This window comes from Schistocerca nitens, chromosome 11 (assembly GCF_023898315.1).
Source record: "Schistocerca nitens isolate TAMUIC-IGC-003100 chromosome 11, iqSchNite1.1, whole genome shotgun sequence".
Classification (NCBI taxonomy): Eukaryota; Metazoa; Arthropoda; class Insecta; order Orthoptera; family Acrididae; genus Schistocerca; species Schistocerca nitens.
The window spans coordinates 119,809,248-119,830,331 of record NC_064624.1 but is presented as its reverse complement, the minus strand read 5'-3'; the positions used below and the strand labels follow the sequence as shown (position 1 = coordinate 119,830,331).

The following is a 21,084-nucleotide window of genomic DNA, read 5'->3' as shown; positions in this document are numbered from 1 at the left end:
GGCGGTACGTCCACCCGGCCTCCCGCATGCCCACTATACGCCCTCGCTCAAAGTCCGTCAACTGCACATACGGTTCACGTCCACGCTGTCGCGGCATGCTACCAGTGTTAAAGACTGCGATGGAGCTCCGTATGCCACGGCAAACTGGCTGACACTGACGGCGGCGGTGCACAAATGCTGCGCAGCTAGCGCCATTCGACGGCCAACACCGCGGTTCCTGGTGTGTCCGCTGTGCCGTGCGTGTGATCATTGCTTGTACAGCCCTCTCGCAGTGTCCGGAGCAAGTATAGTGGGTCTGACACACCGGTGTCAATGTGTTCTTTTTTCCATTTCCAGGAGTGTATATGGCTTCTACCGACTCCATTTACTCTCTCTCACCAACTTTCGTCGCTCTCTCTCTTTCCCTCTGTCTCTACACACACACACACACACACACACACACACACACACACACACACATATATATATATATATATATATATATATATATATATATATATATATATATATATATACTCTCCCTCCATTCGTAAGAGGATGTAATCTCTCCCCTGCTTCCTCCTTCTTCTGTCTATTGTCCACATTGCACAATACCCAGTCCAAGTAATTAATAAGCAAAGCCTTTTATAAAGATTTGAGAGGAGAGAAGATTACAACAAACTTTCAAGTTTAATTAGCTTGTCATGATGAGATGCCTCCAGTTCTTCTTGTCTAGGGGCCTGATTCTTTAAGCTGAACATCCAACATCAGGTCCACACGCTTCGTTTGAACTAAATAAATTGGAAGATAGCTGTTGCAGAATTTTTTTGCGTAAATGTACGACGCGTGTTTTTTTAAGTAGGTAATTAAAAAAAGACGTGCTAAGATATCTCAAGCATTTTATTTTTACATGACAGCCTGTACCTTAATCTACGCACTGACGCCACTACAGTCTGATTCTTGCTTGTTTACGTTGTGTACTGAGTGTTTAAGGTGCCTCCGATACTCGTGAGTCCCGCCGACTGTGAAGTACGGGCTGTTATAAGATTTCTTACTGCTAAAGGCCTAAAAAGCGATCGATATTCATCGTGAGATCTGTGCAGTTTACGGAGAAAACATTATGAGTGATGGAATGGTAAGAAAGTGGGTGAGAGCATTTAAAGATGGCCGCACAGATGTGCACGATGAACAACGGAGTGGGCGTCCTTCGGTCGTTAATGAAAGTTTGGTGCAGGAAGTGGACAAGAAGGCGAGAGAAAACAGACTCTTTACGATTTCCTCCTTGCGGAATGACTTTCCTAATGTTTCTCCTAGTGTTTTGTATGGCACGGTGACCGAGCACCCGAATTGCCGAAAATTGTGCGCACGTCGGGTACCGAAAATGTTGACGGATGTGCACAAAACCCAACGTTTAGACAGTGCATTGACTTTCCTTGAGCGGTACCACAACGACGGTGATGATTTCTAAAGCCAAATTGTTACGGGCGATGAAACGTGGGTGGCCTACGTCACACCAGAATCAAAGCCACAGTCCATGGGAAGTTGAGAAAGGGCATCGTTTTGCTGTCCGTCCGCATGTGGCGAATCAGACCAAACATCTCATCACATTTTTTCGATGGGAAACTCTAGATCATCCTCCGTACAGCCCCGATCTTGCGCCCAGTGACTGCCATCTGCTCCTGCACTTGAAGAAACACCCGCGCGGTCAGCGTCTTCAAGACGATGACGAAGCCAAAACAGTGGTGATGCAGTGGTTAACAAGTCAGGCGGCAGACTTCTATGAGGAGGGTACTCAAAAACTGGTACAACGTTACAACAAGTGCCTCAATATTGACGGAAAGTATGTGGAAAACTAGATTAATGTACAGGCTTTCATGTAAAAATAAAATTATTGACATATCTTAGCACGTCTTTTTTAATTTCAAAACGGTATTTTACGCAGATGTTCTCACATTTTAGTATACGAGGTGCGGCTAGAAAAAAACCGGACTGATGCTGGAAAAAACATTTATTTACAATTATTTACAATTTCATGTTATCTCCTTCAATGTACTCTCCTCCTCGGTCTCTACACCGCTCCATACGAATTTTCCACTGTTCATAGCAATGCTGCAGATCATTTTCGGTAAGTCCATACATTACTTCCGTCGCTTTTTCTTTCACTGCTTCAACAGTCTCAAATCTAGTTCCTTTCAAAGCTGACTTGACTTTAGGGAAAAGAAAAAAGTCACAGGGGGCCAAATCAGGTGAGTAGGGTGGATGATCTAAGATGGGAATGTTGTGTTTTGCCAAAAACGTCTTCACTGACAACGCACTGTGAGCTGGGGCATTGTCTCGGTGAAGGATCCGTGACTTTTTTCTCCACAAATCGTTCCGTTTTCTCCGTACTCGCTCACGTAGGGTAGCCAGGACGCTAATGTAGTAATGCTGATTCACTGTTTGTCCCTCTGGTACCCAATCAATGTGCACAATCCCTTCGATGTCAAAAAAAACAGTCATCATTGCCTTGAATTTCGATTTTGACATTCGTGCCTTTTTTTTGTCGTGGAGAACCAGGAGTTTTCCAATGCATCGATTGGCGTTTAGTTTCGGGATCGTAAGTAAAAAACCACGATTCATCGCAAGTAATAACATTTTGTAAGAAGGTGGGATCACTTTCAATGTTTTCCAGGATGTCAGAACAAATCATTCTTCGGCGTTCCTTCTGTTCAATTGTGAGACACTTTGGAACCATTTTTGAACACACTTTGTTCATGTCGAAACTTTCATGAAGAATCTGCCTAACACTTTCCTTGTCAACTCCCGTTAACTCAGACACTGCTCTGATTGTTGAACGGCGATCTTGTCGAACAAGTTTACCGATTTTTTCAATGTTTGCACCAGTTTTTGCTGACAATGGTCTGCCAGTGCGAGTGTCATCACTGGTGTCTTCGCGGCCATCTTTAAATCGTTTAAACCACTCAAACACTTGTGTTCGCGATAAACAATCATCGCCGTACACTTGTTGTAACATTACAAACGTTTCACTTGCAGATTTTCCTAGTTTGAAACAAAATTTGATGTTAACACGCTGTTCTTTCTGTACACTCAACATTTTCCGACGCACAGACAAAACGTCAACTACTTAAAACAGACGCCACGGGCAGACTGAGTGCAGGAGGCAGATGAAACTCGAGCAGTAGGCGGAGCGAGAGTCACGTGACAGGCCACGCGACTTTCAGCCTTATTGCATTCGTTTTATTGTTTCACCAGTACTAGTCCGGTTTTTTTTCTAGCCACACCTCGTATAGTACAGTATTTTGACTTTTTACATTAGCAAAGCCGAAATTACATTGATCGCGCCTATTATACAAGAATACGTACGATCACATCAGAGGCAAGATTACGACTCTCACACTCTGCGGAAATAGCAACATTCCAAAGGATTTACAATTTTTCTTAACAACTGAATTCCTACTAATTTTCGTTACGCTGTTAATTTCGGTTATTATGTCATGAATGAATCCAGAAATGAACATAGTAAACATTGCAGGATGGCGTAATTAATAATAGAAATTTTAAGTGTGCAAATATTTAGTAATTTCAAATGTTTCTAATAAAAAAGTGATTGTAACAGTAGATGCAGAGCTAGTCCCCATCGATTATAACGTCGAAACTAAAATATTTTATAAATAATTCCTTTTCATAAGTTTTAGCTTGGAGTATAACATTCTGCGTGTAAAATTATATGAAAGTTTTCAGAAAAGCAACTGACAAGGGGAAGGCCTCAGACACGGCCAACCGATTCGGCTCAAATTTGGCAGGTCGCTTGTGTACAACCTAAAACGAGGGAATCTAAGATATTTTGGGTCAACACCCCGCAATTTTGAGAAAATTATCCCTAAAGGTTATGACGAGCAATCGACTCAAAATTGGCGGGATCGATAGATAATTGTAAATAGAGCACTTTTCATCATCAGCTATGGAGTCCGCAAACGCAAAATTTTCCAGAAATCGAGGAAAGAAACTTTTACAACTGCCGCTTCTGTACCCACATGGTAAACGCCTGTCGCCTACAGCGCAGTAGCCAAGGTAATTGGTTGGGAATTGGAAAACCCGGGTTGGAATCTCGAAGAAACGTAGCGGATGTTATTCTTTTCGTTTGTATTTTTCCATATCTCAGTTGATAGGGATAGGAGGGTTAATATCGTAAATAAATGAATAAGGAATGATAATAATACTTACCTTATTAACCCTCCTATCCCTATTAATTGAGATATGGAAAAATACAAAGAACAACATCCGCTAGGTTTCTTCGAGATTCGAACCCGGGTCCTCCAAGCCCCAGCCAGTTACCTTGGCTATTGCGCTATCGGTACTGTCGGCGAAAAGCGTTTACCATGTCGGTACAGAAGCGGCAGTTGTAAAAGTTTCTTACCTCTATTTCTGGAAAAGTATGCATTTTCGGACCCCATACCTGATGATGAACAATGCTCTATTTACAATTATCTATCGATTCCGCGAATTTTGAGCCGATTGCTCGTCATAACCTTTAGAGGCGATTTTCTCAAAATTTCGGCTGTGTTGACCCAAAATATCTTAGATTCCTTCGTTTTAGGTTGTACACAAGCGACCTGCCAAATTTGAGCTGAACCGGTTGGCCGTGTCTGAGGCCTTCCCCTTGTGAGATAATATTGACCTGTCCAAAAATTAGAATAGTACTGGTATCGACAACTACTGTTGAGGAGAAGTAATGTTAGAGAAGGATGTCCCGTTACAAGGATCATTTCGTGAACAACGCTACATATAATTTTTGTATGTACTTCCGTGTTTATTTTTTATTTTTCATTGTTTCTTTGTAATCTATCTGATCAAAACTATCCAGACACTCGTATTTATAACGGAATCGACCACCAGATGTCAGGGGAGGCGGCACCGCCAACATACAGGTTGTTTCAAAAATGACCGGTATATTTGAAACGGCAATAAAAACTAAACGAGCAGCGATAGAAATACACCGTTTGTTGCAATATGCTTGGGACAACAGTACATTTTCAGGCGGACAAACTTTCGAAATTACAGTAGTTACAATTTTCAACAACAGATGGCGCTGCAAGTGATGTGAAAGATATAGAAGACAACGCAGTCTGTGGGTGCGCCATTCTGTACGTCGTGTTTCCGCTGTAAGCGTGTGCTGTTCACAACGTGCAAGTGTGCTGTAGACAACATGGTTTATTCCTTAGAACAGAGGATTTTTCTGGTGTTGGAATTCCACCGCCTAGAACACAGTGTTGTTGCAACAAGACGAAGTTTTCAACGGAGGTTTAATGTAACCAAAGGACCGAAAAGCGATACAATAAAGGATCTGTTTGAAAAATTTCAACGGACTGGGAACGTGACGGATGAACGTGTTGGAAAGGTAGGGCGACCTCGTACGGCAACCACAGAGGGCAACGCGCAGCTAGTGCAGCAGGTGATCCGACAGTGGCCTCGGGTTTCCGTTCGCCGTGTTGCAGCTGCGGTCCAAATGACGCCAACGTCCACGTATCGTCTCGTGCGCCAGAGTTTACACCTCTATGCATACAAAATTCAAACGCGGCAACCCCTCAGCGCCGCTACCATTGCTGCACGAGAGACATTCGCTAACGATATAGTGCACAGGATTGATGACGGCGATATGCATGTGGGCAGCATTTGGTTTACTGACGAAGCTTATTTTTACCTGGACGGCTTCGTCAATAAACAGAACTGGAGCATATGGGGAACCGAAAAGCCCCATGTTGCAGTCCCATCGTCCCTGCATCCTCAAAAAGTACTGGTCTGGGTCGCCATTTCTTCCAAAGGAATCATTGGCCCATTTTTCAGATCCGAAACGATTACTGCATCACGCTATCTGGACATTCTTCGTGAATTTGTGGCGATACAAACTGCCTTAGACGACACTGCGAACACCTCGTGGTTTATGCAAGATGGTGCCCGGCCACATCGCACGGCCGACGTCTTTAATTTCCCGAATGAATATTTCGATGATCGTGTGATTGCTTTGGGCTATCCGAAACATACAGGAGGCGGCGTGGATTGGCCTCCCTATTCGCCAGACATGAACCCCTGTGACTTCTTTCTGTGGGGACACTTGAAAGACCAGGTGTACCGCCAGAATCCAGAAACAATTGAACAGCTGAAGCAGTACATCTCATCTGCATGTGAAGCCATTCCGCCAGACACGTTGTCAAAGGTTTCGGGTAATTTCATTCAGAGACTACGCCATATTATTGCTACGCATGGTGGATATGTGGAAAATATCGTACTATAGAGTTTCCCAGACCGCAGCGCCATCTGTTGTTGAAAATTGTAACTACTGTAATTTCGAAAGTTTGTCCGCCTGAAAATGTACTGTTGTCCCAAGCATATTGCAACAAACGGTGTATTTCTATCGCTGCTCGTGTAGTTTTTATTGCCGTTTCAAATATACCGGTCATTTTTGAAACACCCTGTAGAAGAAGGCAGGCAGTATTGCGTAGTCGGTAGAGAAGCAGTAAGAGGAGAATACGGCGCTCAGTGGAGTTCAGTGCCGTCCAACGTTGACTGACAGCGTGACAAATCAGTCAGAGACATTCCAACAGTTCTAAAACTGCCCAAGTAGACTGTCGGTGACGAAATTCTGAAGTGGTCACGCGAAGGAATAGCTACAGCTAAACCGTGACTAGGCAAGCCACCTAATGATCCGTGGCGGAGGTACTTTCTGTACCACTATCTGATCCCTCCAACCCTGTTGCACTCGCGAATTGTCGGTAAGACTCTGTATTGGCTCTAATTTCTCAGATTTTCTCCTCGTGGTCAGAACGGGAGATTTATGTGGGTGTGGAGGAGGAGGGGGGGGGGGGGGGAGTAATATGTTGTCTGACTGCTCCTGAAAAGTGCTGTCCCGAAATTTCAATAGTAACTCTCTCCGTGATGCACAACGTCTCTCTTCTAACGTCTGCGAGTGGAGTTTGTTTAGCATCTCCATAACACTCTTTGGCCAGCTAAACGATCCCGTGACGAAACGCGGCGCTCTTCGTTGGATCTTCTCTATCTCCTCTATCAGTCCTACCTGATAGGGATCCCAGATAGATGAACAATACCCAAGAATCGGACGAACAAACGCCTTATAAGCCACTTTTTTCGTGTATGAGTTACATTTCCTTAACATTCGGCCGGCCGCGGTGGTCTCGCGGTTCTAGGCGCGCAGTCCGGAACCGTGCGACTGCTACGGTCGCAGGTTCGAATCCTGCCTCGGACATGGCTGTGTGTGATGTCCTTAGGTTAGTTAGGTTTAAGTATTTCTAAGTTCTAGGGGACGATGACCACAGCAGTTGAGTCCCATAGTGCTCAGAGCCATTTGAACCTTAACATTCTTCCGCTGAATCTTTGTGTGTGATTTTCGCACTATCTGTTTCATATGGTCATTGCACTTCAGTTCGGCCGGCCGAAGTGGCCGTGCGGTTCTAGGCGCTTCAGTCTGGAACCGCGTGACCGCTACGGTCACAGGTTCGAATCCTGCCTCGGGCATGGATGCGTGTGATGTCGTTAGGTTAGTTAGGTTTTAGTAGGTCTAAGTTCTAGGGGACTGGTGACCTCAAATGGGTAGTCCCATAGTGCTCAGATCCATTTGAACTTCAGTTCGCTCTCTATAGTTGCGCCCAGATATTTCACGGCAGACGCTGTCTCCAGCTGTTTGTCACCAACAGTGTAGCTGTACAGTAGTGAATTTCTTTTCATATGTACGCGCAGCGTGTTACATTTACTTGCGTTCTGGATCAACTGCCAGAGCCTGCACCATTCATCAATTCTCTGCAGGTCGTTCTGCAAATTCTTACTACCTTCTGGCGTTGCCACTTTGGCATAGACAACCGCATCATCTGCGAATAGCGTTAAAGAGCATCCGACGCTTTCTACTAGATCATTTATATACATTGAAAACAGCAACGGTCCTGTCACACTTCCCGGTCAGACACTGGACTCGCAATATCGGAAGGACGACGGTTCAATCCCGCGTCCGGCCATCCTGATCTAGGTTTTTCGTGATTTCCCTAAATCGCTCCAGGCAAATGTCGGGATGGTTCTTTTGAAAGGCCACGGCCGACTTCCTTCCCCATCCTTCCCTAATCCGCCGGCCAGTGTGGCCGTGCGGTTCTAGGCGCTTCAGTCCGGAACCGCGTGACCGCTACGGTCGCAGGTTCGAATCCTGCCTCGGGCATGGATGTGTGTGATGTCCTTAGGCTGGTTAGGTTTAAGTACTAAGTTCTAGGGGACTGATGACCACAAATGTTAAGTCCCATAGTGCCCAGAGCCATTTGAACCATTTTGAACCTAATCCGATGAGACCGAAGACCTCGCTGTCTGGTCTCCTTCCCCAAACAACCCAACCCCTCACACTTCCCTGTGGTACTCCCGATGTTGCCTTTACATCTGTCGATTTAGTTGCGCTAAGAGCGACGTTTTGAATTCTGTCTGCAAGAAAGCCTTGAATGCAATCGCAGGTCTGCTCCGATACTCCGTAACCTCGGTTTTTTTTTTTTTTTTCGTTCAACGGCAATACGGGGCGGTGTCAAATGCCTGACTGAAATCAGGGAACACGCCATCAGCCTCAGAGCCGTCCTCCACTGCGCTGTGGATCTCACGGAGGAACAGAGCGAGCTGAGTTTCGCCGGATCTCTGTTTGCGAAATCCGTGTTGATTTTTATAATGTTCATTATCCAAAAACGTCATAATTCATGAGCATGAAACAATTTACATAATTCTACAACAAAATGACGTCAACGATTTAGGTCTACAGTTATGTGGATCTGTCTTACGGGCTTTCTTAAAAACGGGAATGACATGCGCTTTTCTCCAGTCGTTAGGTACCTTTCGTTGCTCAAGCAATCTACGGTGAATGAGTGCTAGAAGGGGAGGAAGTTCTGTCGCACAATCTTACAGGTATCTCATCTGGTCCTGACGCCTTTCCACTACCAAGCGATTGTAGCTGAAACTTCCTCGCAGATTAAAACTGTGTGCCGGACCGAGACTCGAACTCGGGACGTTTGCCTTTCGCGGGCAAGTGCTCTACCAACTGAGCTACCCAAGCACGACTCTCGCCCCGTCCTCACAGCTTTACTTCTGCCAGTACCTCGTCTCGTACCTTCCAAACTTACAGAAGCTCTCCTGTGGGGACGGGGCGTGAGTCGTGCTTGGGTAGCTCAGAGTTGGTAGAGCACTTGACGCGAAAGGCAAAGGTCCCGAGTTCGAGTCTCGGTCCGGCACACTGTTTCAATTTGCCAGGAAGTTTCATATCAGCGCACACTCGGCTGCAGAGTGAAAATCTCATTCTGGATTGTAGCTGCTTTTCAGTTCTGCGATCGGTTATCTCAATATCTGCCATTTCGAAGTTCGTACGACGATTCAAAGGAGGGACGGTGTTACGACCTTCCGCGGTGAAACTACTTAGAATTCAGTATTTCGGCCTTCTCTCTCTTATCTTCCGTTTCGGTGCCGGAGTAGTCGCTGAGAGAATGAATAGATGATTTTGACCCACTTGCTGCTCTTACATACGACCAAAATCTCTTAGGGTTTTTACTCAGGCCGGTTGACAACGTCTTACTTTCAACGGGCAGGGACCGTCGAACACTGCAGAGGTTCCGAGTTCGAGTCTCGGTCCGGCACACTGTTTCAATCTGCCAGGAAGTTTCATATCAGCGCACACTCCGCTGCAGAGAGAAAATCTCAGCATACACACACCAAAAAAAGTTCTGCCTCACCCCGGTTCCCAGAACTCCTGAACATACACGTTGACTGTGGATATTGTGTCACAGACAGTCCCTTTGACTATTCAGAGATGTCACTAAACCCGCCCAAACATGTAAACGGATCCTGGCTTCCCGTACTGCAGCGAACGACCGTCGCAGGTAGCAAGAGGAGAACCGCACCGGAAATGACCGCGTAGAAGCCCTCGGACGTTGGCGCGCCAGGTACATACACTATGCGATCGAAAGTATCCGGACATCCCCAAAAACATACGTATTCAATATTAGGTGCATTGTGCTGCCACCTACTTCCAGGTACTGCATATCAGTGACGTCAGTAATCATTAAACATCATGACAGAGCAGAATGGGGCACTCCACGGAACTCACGGACTTCGAACATGGTCAGCTGATTGGGTGTCACTTGTTTCATACGTCTGTACGCGAGATTTCCACGCTCCTAAACATCCCTAGGTCCGCTGTTTCCGATATGATAGTGAAGTGGAAACGTGAAAGGACGTACAGCACAAAAGCGTACAGGCCGACCTCGTCTGTTGACTGGCATAAACCGCCGACAGTTGAAGAGGGCCGGTCGCGGTGGCCGTGCGGTTCTAGGCGCTTCAGTCCGGAACCCCGCGACTGCTACGGTCGCAGGTTCGAATCCTGCCTCGGGCATGGGTGTGTGTGTTGTCCTTAGGTTAGTTAGGTTTAAGTAGTTCTAAGTTTTAGGGGACTGATGACCAAGGCAGTTGAGTCTCATAGTGCTCAGAGCCATTTGAACCATTTGAGCCAGTTGAAGAGGGTCATAATGTGTAATAAGCAGACATCTATCCAGACCATCACACAGGAATTCCAAACTGCATCAGGATCCAGTGCAAGTACTGTGACAGTTAGGCGGGAGGTGAGAAAACTTGGATTTCACGGTCGAGCGGCTGTTCATAAGCCACACATCACGCCGGTAAATGCCAAACGACGCCTCGCTTGGTGTAAGGAACGTAAACATGGGACGAATGAACAGTGGAAAAACGTTGTGTGGAGTGACGAATCACGGTACAATATGTCGTGATCCGATGGCAGGGTGTGGGTATGGCGAATGGCTGGTGAACGTCATCTGCCAGCGTGTGTAGTGCCAGCAGTAAAATTCGGAGGCGGTGGTGTTACGGTGTGGTCGTGTTTTTGATGGAGGGGGTTTGTACCCCTTGTTATTTCGCATGGCACTATCACTGTACAGGCCTACATTGATGTTTGAAGCACTTCTTGCTTCCCACTGTTGAAGAGCAATTAGCCGGCCGAAGTGGCCGTGCGGTTAAAGGCGCTGCAGTCTGGAACCGCAAGACCGCTACGGTCGCAGGTTCGAATCCTGCCTCGTGCATGGATGTTTGTGATGTCCTTAGGTTAGTTAGGTTTAACTAGTTCTAAGTTCTAGGGGACTAATGACCTCAGCAGTTGAGTCCCATAGTGCTCAGAGCCATTTGAACCATTTTTTGAAGTGCAATTAGGGGATGGCGATTGCATCTTTCAACACGATCCAGCACCTGTTCATAATGCGCGGCCTGTGGCGGAGTGGTTACACGACAATAACATCCCTGTAATGGACTGGCCTGCACAGAGTCGGATGTTCTGGAACGCCTGATATTTTACCCTTTTCTTTCAATATCAGGGTATAAATCAAAACTTATAGGCCATCCGCTGTGACCGACCGGTTCTAGGCGCTTCAGTCTGGAACTCCGCTGCTGCTACGGTCGCAGGTTCGAATCCTGCCTCGGGCATGGATGTGTGTGATGTCCTTAGGTTGATCACCTTCATCAATTACCTGCTATATTAGCAGGTCCTTTGCCTCTCCATTTTCTGCGATCCATTGCTTCCTTTTTAAGGCTTCTGTATGTTGTACCGTCCATCATGTCATCCAGTATCTGGAATCTCTTCCTTCCTCACTTCCTTTTCCCTTCTACATAACCTTCTAAAACTAATTTTATCAGTCCGTCATTATTTCTTAATATATGCCCAATCCAATTTCTTTTTCTTCTCTTTATTACATCTAGTAACTGTCTTTTCTCTCCCACTCTTCTCAGTACCTCTTCATTTTTTACTCTGTCCATCCAACTTATTCTTTCCATCTTCCGCCGCCGGCCGCGGTGGTCTAGCGGTTCTGGCGCTGCAGTCCGGAACCGCGGGACTGCTACGGTCGCAGGTTCGAATCCTGCCTCGGGCGTGGGTGTGTGTGATGTCCTTAGGTTAGTTAGGTTTAAGTAGTTCTAAGTTCTAGGGGACTTATGACCTAAGATGTTGAGTCCCATAGTGCTCAGAGCCATTTGAACCATCTTCCGCCATGTCCAGATCTCTTGCCTTTTTTCCTCATAGTCCATGTTTCAGCGCCATATAGAAGAACAGTCCATAGAATACATTTTATGAGTCTCTTTCTGAGTTCTCTGTCCAGACCGCTGCAGAAGATTCTCCTTAGGTTAGTTAGGTTTAAATAGTTCTAAGTCTAGGGGACTGATGACCTCAGATAACACCACATTCCTCCGCACTTCGGTGCTGGCAGTACACATGATGGCAGATAACGTTCTCCAGGCATTAGCCAAACTCAGAGCCTCCCATGACTTAGGGACGGGGTATAGCGTCATTCATCGCTCCAGATCACGTGTTTCCGTCATTCACAATCCAGTGACAGCGCTCTTTACCCCAGCTCCAAGCGTTACCTAACACTCACCACAGAAATGTGCGTATCATCAGGAGCTTCTCGTCCACTCTTAACTCCCTATTCACTGTCGTTGTTCTACTAACGCGTTATTCACTCACAAATGATTATTTCTGCTGATTCCATACGATTTTTTACTGCCAGCCAATGCTCGACCGTCTCTATCCGTCACTACATGCTGTTTGCCTGGGCGCGGTTTACCTGTGTATCTTCCTTCGCGTTTCCACTTCAAAGTGATATCACCAACAGTCGATATGAACAGCTTTAGAACGGTCGAAATATCTCTCGCAGTCCCTCTTTATTTTAACTCTTCTACACATTTCACCCTAATTCTCCAGCACTCTTGTGTGTACCTTCATCACTTCCTACTTTCTCAATTTCTATCCTCTCAACCTATACTTCTCTTGTTTTCGATCTCTTTTCTTCCTTCTGTAAGTCTGTCATCTCATTCGCTTTACATTCTCACACACAAATTATTACGTCAATCCTTTTTCTTATTCGTATCGACAGCATATAAAACTGAAAGCAATGAATGCAGCTGATCGGCTGCAGAAGTATAATATCAAGTGGAAGAAAAAAGATACCTGCTTGCATCAATGAAGTTCCTACTTGATATCCTCACCGCCTATAATCGCCAAAGAAGCTACAAGGACGTTCTTCTTATTTTCTCCATTACCTGAAGCATTTTCTCCCTTCCTTTACTTGTACTAACCTCATTGTATGTGATTTCCTCTTTATTCCTCCTCTCCACTCTCTCTCTACCTCCATTATCATCTCACTTGCTGTGTCTTCTCTGATTCTTGATCTCCTTTCCTCATTATCTATGTCACCTTGCTCAACCCAATTTCAGCACTATTTTACCTTATTTGTTTATTTCATTACTCCCACTTTTCTCTCACCATTTCTACCAAAGTCGTTCCATTTCATTTACTCCTCACTCTGTCAGCCCTACATATCTCAATCTACTTCCCTCAGTCTTGCATCTCTTCATTTCAACATGGTGACAATTATTGAACTATATCAAAAAAACGTAAATTAATTACAAACCACGGCGTGCACACACTTTATTCAGCATGTAAACGTCACTACAGATATTCGGATTTAGGTTGTGACATGTTCGATTTGCCTGCCATCATTGGCGATGATGTGGCGCATAGCGAAATTCTGCATGACCCGCTGAAGTATCGGAACATCGATGCTGTCGATGACCTCCTGAATCGCTGTTTTCAGCTCTGCAATGGTTTTGGGGTTATTGCTGTACACCTTGTCTTTAATGTAGCCCCACAAAAAGGAGTCCCATGTGTTCAGGTGCTATGAATATGACGGCCATTCGAGGCCCATGCCAGTGGCCTCTCGGTACCCCAGGGCCAGAATGCTGTCCCCAAAGTGCTCCCCCAGGACATCAAACACTCTCCTGCTTCGATGGGGTAGAGCTCCGTCTTGCATAAACCACATCGTGTCGAAATCAGAGTCACTTTGGATAATCAGGATGAAATCGTCTTCCAAAACCTTCACGTACCGTTCAGTAGGCACCGTGCCGTAGAGAAATATCGCACCGATTATTCTGTGACTGTTGAGAGTGAAGAGACTTCTCGATGGTGAAATGCGGATTCTCAGTCTCCCAAAAGCGCCAATTTCGCTTATTGACGAACCCATCCAAATTAAAGTGGGCTTCGTCGCTAAACCAAACCATACTAATTCCCATCATGCCCCGCGGCCAGTCGTGCAGTTTGAACGTCCTAACGGGAAACCTTTCAGAAGTTATGACGATTTTATTTCATACAGAGTGAAAAGTATTTAAACCGACAAACTCTGGGAGGTTGTAGGGGACATCAAAACAAATATTTTTCCCTAATGTCATTTTTTTTCTATGAGGAGTACTTAAACCGGTAGAGGAAGATTTCTCTGGTCGCAGATTAATTAAACTAACAAACACTTTTCCATTTTTTTATGACCAAGAGACAACACATTAACACAACCCAATTCAATTACATTAGATTTTCAAAAATGCCTCCATTGACACGTAAACAAAGGTTACACCGTCGGATCATGTTCTGTCAGACACGGGCAAGAACCCCAGGAGTATCCTGAATTGTTCCTGCTGCTGCTACTATCCGGGCAACCAGATCCTCTTCTGGTGCAACAAGAGTTGAAGGTTGCGCATCTCTCCCCACACAAGAAAGTCCAGAGGGGACATATCTGGGGATCGAGCAGGCCACGGTACAGGACCACCTCTGCCAATCCACGTTTCTGGGAACCGTCGGTCCAGGAATCGACGCACACGGCGACTGAAATGTGCCGGCGCCCCGTCATGTTGGATCGACATGCGTTGTCTTGTAGAGAGCGGGACGTCTTCCAGCAATTCTGGCAATGCTCTGGCGAGAAAGTTGTGATAGTGCCTGCCATTTAATGGCCTAAGTAGCAGATACGGCCCAATTAAACAGTCCCCAGCAACACTGACCCCACACATTAACGAAGAACTGCACTGATTGCAGGATCCCGCTCCACATGCTGCAAGACAGCTTCCTCAAATTGCAGCGTTCTTACCGTGCGACGGCGTCCCTGTCCAGGCAATCTGCTAAATGACCCGGTCTCACGCAGACGTTGGTACACAGCAGCAAAGGTCGTACGATGCGGGATACGGCGATTAGGATATTGTTGTTGATAAACCCGCTGTGCAGCTCGTCCGTTGTGGTGCGCTACGTAGTACGCACCAACCATATCAGTGTACTCACTCCAGGCGTATCGCTCCATTAGTAAACAGAGACAATGCACTACTACACTGGTGGACAGCAGTTGCCTACAGCTGAAGAGCGTAATACGGCCTCTAACAGCTGAAGAAATTAATACGGCCACCACCGGTTTAAATAATTGTCATAGGAAAAAATGACATCAGGGAAAAATATTTGTTTTGATGTCCTCTACAACCTCGCAGAGTTTGTCGGTTTAAATACTTTTCACCCTGTATAGTTCAATAATTGTCACCCTGTACCTTGCTCACACTTCTCTCACTATAGACGTCCTGTTCTTCTCTGCCTCGTCATTCCAGGTTGCCTCCTTGAGATGGTGACAAGATTATGTATTTATGTTCCTCAGGAAATTGTCTAATAATCTGTAGTTAGCACGTAGTCATGTCAGGCCGGAACCCTATGTTTATTTGAACCGACGTTAGTAATGGACAGCATAAATTTACTTTATATCTGATTATCCTTCACAACGCAGCAGTTTCACCGTCTGGCGGTGAGATTTGTTCGGTACACTTTTGGCGAGAGATTTCATCACGGCCATTCTCTCTTCTGTTCCAGGGTCAGTCGGGCTTCGAGGAACTCCGACGCTACATCAAACAGGGTGGCGATTTCTGCAAGGAGTTGAGCTCCATTCTCCAGGAGAGGTACGTACTAACTATTACGTTTTTGTTTCTTTTTTTTTCCTTATGTTGTGGGTACGATGTGGCCAAAACGTAATGAACGTCATACGTCCTGTTTGCGTTGTACCGAGGAAAAAAGTCTGTTTTTTATATTCGAGGTTGAAGATTCCTAACGTGACATGAGGTTTACGGACACATCGTCTTAGAAACCACCCTTGCTGATTCGTTGTCATTAGTAAAGGAGTTTTGCTATTTGAGAAGCAAAATAACTGATGATGGCCGAAGTAGGGAGGATATAAAATGTAGACTGGCAATGGCAGGGAAAGCGTTCCTGAAGAATTGAAATTTGTTAACATCGAGTATAGATTTCTCAGGACGTCGTTTCTGAAAGTATTTGTATGGAGTGTAGCCACGCATGGAAGTGAAACATGGACGGTAACTAGAGAAGAGAATAGCTTTCGAAATGTGGTGCTACAGAAGAATGCTGAAGATTAGATGGGTAGATCACATAACTAATGAGGCGGTATTGAATAGGATTGGGGAGAAGTTTGTGGCACAACTTGACTAGAAGAAGGGGTCGGTTGGTAGGACATGTGCTGAGGCATCAAGGGATCACCAATTTAGTATTGGAGGGCAGCGTGGAGGGTAAAAACCATAGAGGGAGACCAAGAGATGAATACACTAAGCAGATTGAGAAGGTTGTAGCCTAGGTTGCAGTAGGTACTGGGAGATGAAGATGCTTGCACAGGATAGAGTAGCATGGAGAGCTGCATCAAACCAGTCTCAGGACTGAAGACCACAACAACAACAACAACAACAACAACAGTATTCAAAAAATGAAAGCACCGCGAATTTTATTTTCTTACTAGCTATTTTCCCGCAGATGCGCTCGCGCAATCATTTGACACAGATTTCACATATACAGGGTGTTACAAAAAGGTACGGCCAAACTTTCAGGAAACATTCCTCACTCACAAATAAAGAAAAGATGTTATGTGGACATGTGTCCGGAAACGCTTAATTTCCGTGTTAGAGCTCATTTTAGTTTCGTCAGCATGTACTGTACTTCCTCGATTCACCGCCATGATTTCATACGGGATACTCTACCTGTGCTGCTAGAACATGTGCCTTTACAAGTGCGACACAACATGTGGTTCGTGCACGATGGAGGCCCTGCACATTTGAGTCGAAGTGTTCGTGCGCTTCTCAACAACAGATTCGGTGACCGACGGATTGGTAGAGGCGGACCAATTCCGTGGCCTCCACGCTTTCCTGACCTCACCCTCTTGACTTTCATTTATGGGGGCATTCGAAAGCTCTTGTCTACGCAACCCCGGTACCAAATGTAGAGACTCTTCGTGCTCGTATTGTGGACGGCTGTGATACAATACTCCATTCTCCAGGGCTGCATCAGCGCATCAGGGATTCCGTGCGACGGAGGGTGGATGCATGTCTCCTCGCTAACGGAGGACATTTTGAACATTTCCTCTAACAAAGTGTTTGAAGTCACGCTGGTACGTTCTGTTGCTGTGTGTTTCCATTCCACGATTAATGTGATTTGACGACAAGTAATGAAATGAGCTCTAACTCAGCTGTAGAATGAAAGACTTTTCTTGGAACACTTTTGTATTTAAAATGATGAAAAATGTATGGTATTTAGTTTCTGTGTATACAGAGTGTTACAAAAAGGTACGGCCAAACTTTCAGGAAACATTCCTCACACACAAATAAAGAAAAGATGTTATGTGGACATCAGTCCGGAAACGCTTAATTCCCACGTTAGAGCTCATTTCAGTTTCGTCAGTATGTACTGTACTTCCTCGATTCACCGCCAGTTGGTCCTATTGAAGGAAGGTAATGCTGACTTCGGTGCTTGTGTTGACATGCGATTCATTGCTCTACAGTACTAGCATCAAGCACATCAGTACGTAGCATCAACAGGTTAGTGTTCATCATGAACGTGGTTTTGCAGTCAGTGCAATGTTTACAAATGCGGAGTTGGCAGATGCCCATTTGATGTACGGATTAGCACGGGGCAATAGCCGTGGCGCGGTACGTTTGTATCGAGACAGGAAGACGTTCGAAGCAATTGATCGGCGTCTTAGGGAGCACGGAACATTCCAGCCTATGACTCGCGACTGGGGAAGACCTAGGACACCTGCAATGGACGAGGCAGTTCTTCGTGCAGTTGACGATAACCCTAATGTCAGCGTCAGAGAAGTTGCTGCTGTACAAGGTAACGTTGACCACGTCACTGTATGGAGAGTGCTACGGGAGAACCAGTTGTTTCCGTACCGTGTACAGCGTGTGCAGGCACTATCAGCAGCTGATTGGCCTCCACGGGTACAATTCTGCGAATGGTTCATCCGACAATGTGTCAGTCCTCATTTCAGTACAAATGTTCTCTTTACGGATGATGCTTCATTCCAACGTGATCAAATTGTAAATTTTCACAATCAACATGTGTGGGCTGACGAGAATCCGCACGCAATCGTGCAATCACGTCATCAACAGAGATTTTCTGTGAACATTTGGGCAGGCATTGTTGGTGATGTCTCGATTGGGCCCCATGTTCTTCCACCTACGATCAATGGAGCACGTTATCATGATTTCATACGGGATACTCTACCTGTGCTGCTATAACATGTGCCTTTACAAGTACGACACAACATGTGGTTCATGCACGATGGAGTTCCCGCACATTTCAGTCGAGGTGTTGGTACGCTTCTCAACAACAGATTCGGTGACCGACGGATTGGTAGAGGCGGACCAATTCCGTGGCCTCCACGCTCTCCTGACCTCAACCCTCTTGACTTTCATTTATGGGGGCATTTGAAAGCTCTCGTCTCCGCAACCCCGGTACCAAATGTAGAGACTCTTCGTGCTCGTATTGTGGGCGGCTGTGATACAATACATTCTCCAGGGCTGCATCAGCGCATCAGGGATTCCGTGCGACGGAGGGTGGATGCACGTATCCTCGCTAACGGAGGACATTTTGAACATTTCCCGTAACAAAGTGTTTGAAGTCACGCTGGTACGTTCTGTTGCTGTGTGTTTCCATTCCATGAGTAATGTGATTTGAAGAGAAGTAATAAAATGGGCTCTAAGATGGAAAGTAAGCGTTTCCGGACACATGTCCACATAACATATTTTCTTTCTTTGTGTGTGAGGAATGTTTCCTGAAAGTTTGGCCGTACCTTTTTGTAGCACCCTGTATGTACATTTCACGTATATGGGGGTCAGTAGGGGAGAGTTGGACCACATTTTTAACTGCAGCATAAAACTTGCGTTTTCTTTTTTTGACTTCTGGTGGCACGTTCCTATAGAGTGTCATGTAAACAAGTACTATATACACTGAAGAGCCAAAGAAACCTGTACACCTGCCTAATATCGTGTAGGGCGCAAGCGAGCATGCAGAAGTGCCGCAACACGACGTGGCGTAGACTCGACTAATGTCTGAAGTAGTGCTGGAGGGAACTGACACCATGAATCCTGCAGGGCTGTCCATAAATCCGTAAGAGTACGAGGGGATGGAGATCTGTTCTGAACAGCACGTTGCTAGGCGTCCCAGATATACTCAATAATGTTCGTGTCTCGGGTGTTTGGTGGCCAGCGGAAGTGTTTAAACTCAGAAGAGTGTTCCTGGAGCCATTTAGTACCAATTCTGGACGTGTGGGGTGTCGCATTGTCCTGCTGGAATTGCACAAGGCGGCGGAATGCACAATGGACGTGAACGGATCCAGGGGATCGGAGAGGATGCTTACGTTCGTGTCACCTACATCTTTCGTCCGAGCTTCGTTCTCCCTTATTTTGTTATGATGATAGTTTCTCCCTATATAGGCCGGCGCAAAAAAAAAAAAAAAAAAAAAAATTCGCATTCGGAAAAGAAAGTTCGTGATTGTACAAAACGCCTTTGTTTTAGTTATGTCCACCCCAAATCCTGCATCATGCCCGTAACACCCTCTTCAATATCTCGCGATGAAACAAAACGTGCTGCCCTTCTTTGAACTTTCTCGGTGTACGCCGTCAGTCCTATCTCGTAAGGATCCCACACCGTGCAGCAGTATTCTAAACGAAGATGGACAACCGCAGTGTCTATCCTCTGTTACATCTTCTAAGTGTCTTGCTAATAAAACGCAGTCTTTTGTTAGCCTTCCCCACAACGTTTTCTGCGTGTTCCTTCCAGTTTGTTCGTAATTGTAATTTCTAGATACTTAGCTCATTTAGTTGAATGTACGGCCCTTAGACTTAACTGATTTATCGTGTAACCAAAGTTTAACGGATATCTTTTAGCACTCGTATGAATGCCTCACACTTTTCGTTATCTAGGGTCAATTGCCGCTTTTTGCACCATACAGATATGTTTTCTGAATAGTTTTGCAATTTCTTTCGGTCTTCTGATGACTTTACTAGACGACAGACAACGGCATCATCTGCAAACATCCTAAGACGGCTGCTCATATTGTCTCCTAAACCGTTTATGTAGATAATCAACAGGAGGGGGCCTATAACACTACCTATGGGAACGCCAGGAATCACTTCTGTTTTACTCGATGACTTTCCGTCAATTACTACGAACTGTGACCTTTGAACAGGAAATCATGAATCGCATAAATGAGACGATTTTCCATAAGCACGCAATTTCATTGCAAGCCGCTTGTGTGATACGGTGCCAAAAGCCTTTTGAAAATCTTGAAGTACAGAATTAATTTGAAATACTTTGTCGATAGCAGTCAACACTTCGTGTGAGTAAAGAGCTAGTTCTGTTTCACAAGAACGATGTTTTCTAAATCCGAGTTGACTATGTGAAAGAGACCGTTGTCTTCGAGGTAATTCGTAATATTCAAACACAATATAGACTCCTGGAAATTGAAATAAGAACACCGTGAATTCATTGTCCCAGGAAGGGGAAACTTTATTGACACATTCCTGGGGTCAGATACATCACATGATCACACTGACAGAACCACAGGCACATAGACACAGGCAACAGAGCATGCACAATGTCGGCACTAGTACAGTGTATATCCACCTTTCGCAGCAATGCAGGCTGCTATTCTCCCATGGAGACGATCGTAGAGATGCTGGATGTAGTCCTGTGGAACGGCTTGCCATGCCATTTCCACCTGGCGCCTCAGTTGGACCAGCGTTCGTGCTGGACGTGCAGACCGCGTGAGACGACGCTTCATCCAGTCCCAAACATGCTCAATGGGGGACAGATCCGGAGATCTTGCTGGCCAGGGTAGTTGACTTACACCTTCTAGAGCACGTTGGGTGGCACGGGATACATGCGGA

The 21,084-nt window shown here is 45.7% G+C and overlaps 1 protein-coding gene across 2 annotated transcripts in view; it reads left to right on the top strand.

Annotated features, from left to right (window-relative positions):
• LOC126213229 (nostrin) overlaps positions 1-21,084 on the top strand; it is an 817,565-nt gene that overhangs the window by 656,981 nt on the left and 139,500 nt on the right. For both annotated transcript variants that reach the window (XM_049940878.1, XM_049940879.1), the window contains one exon: positions 15,728-15,813. In XM_049940878.1, the coding sequence (XP_049796835.1) occupies positions 15,728-15,813 (86 nt within the window). The remainder of the gene's footprint in view (positions 1-15,727; positions 15,814-21,084) is intronic.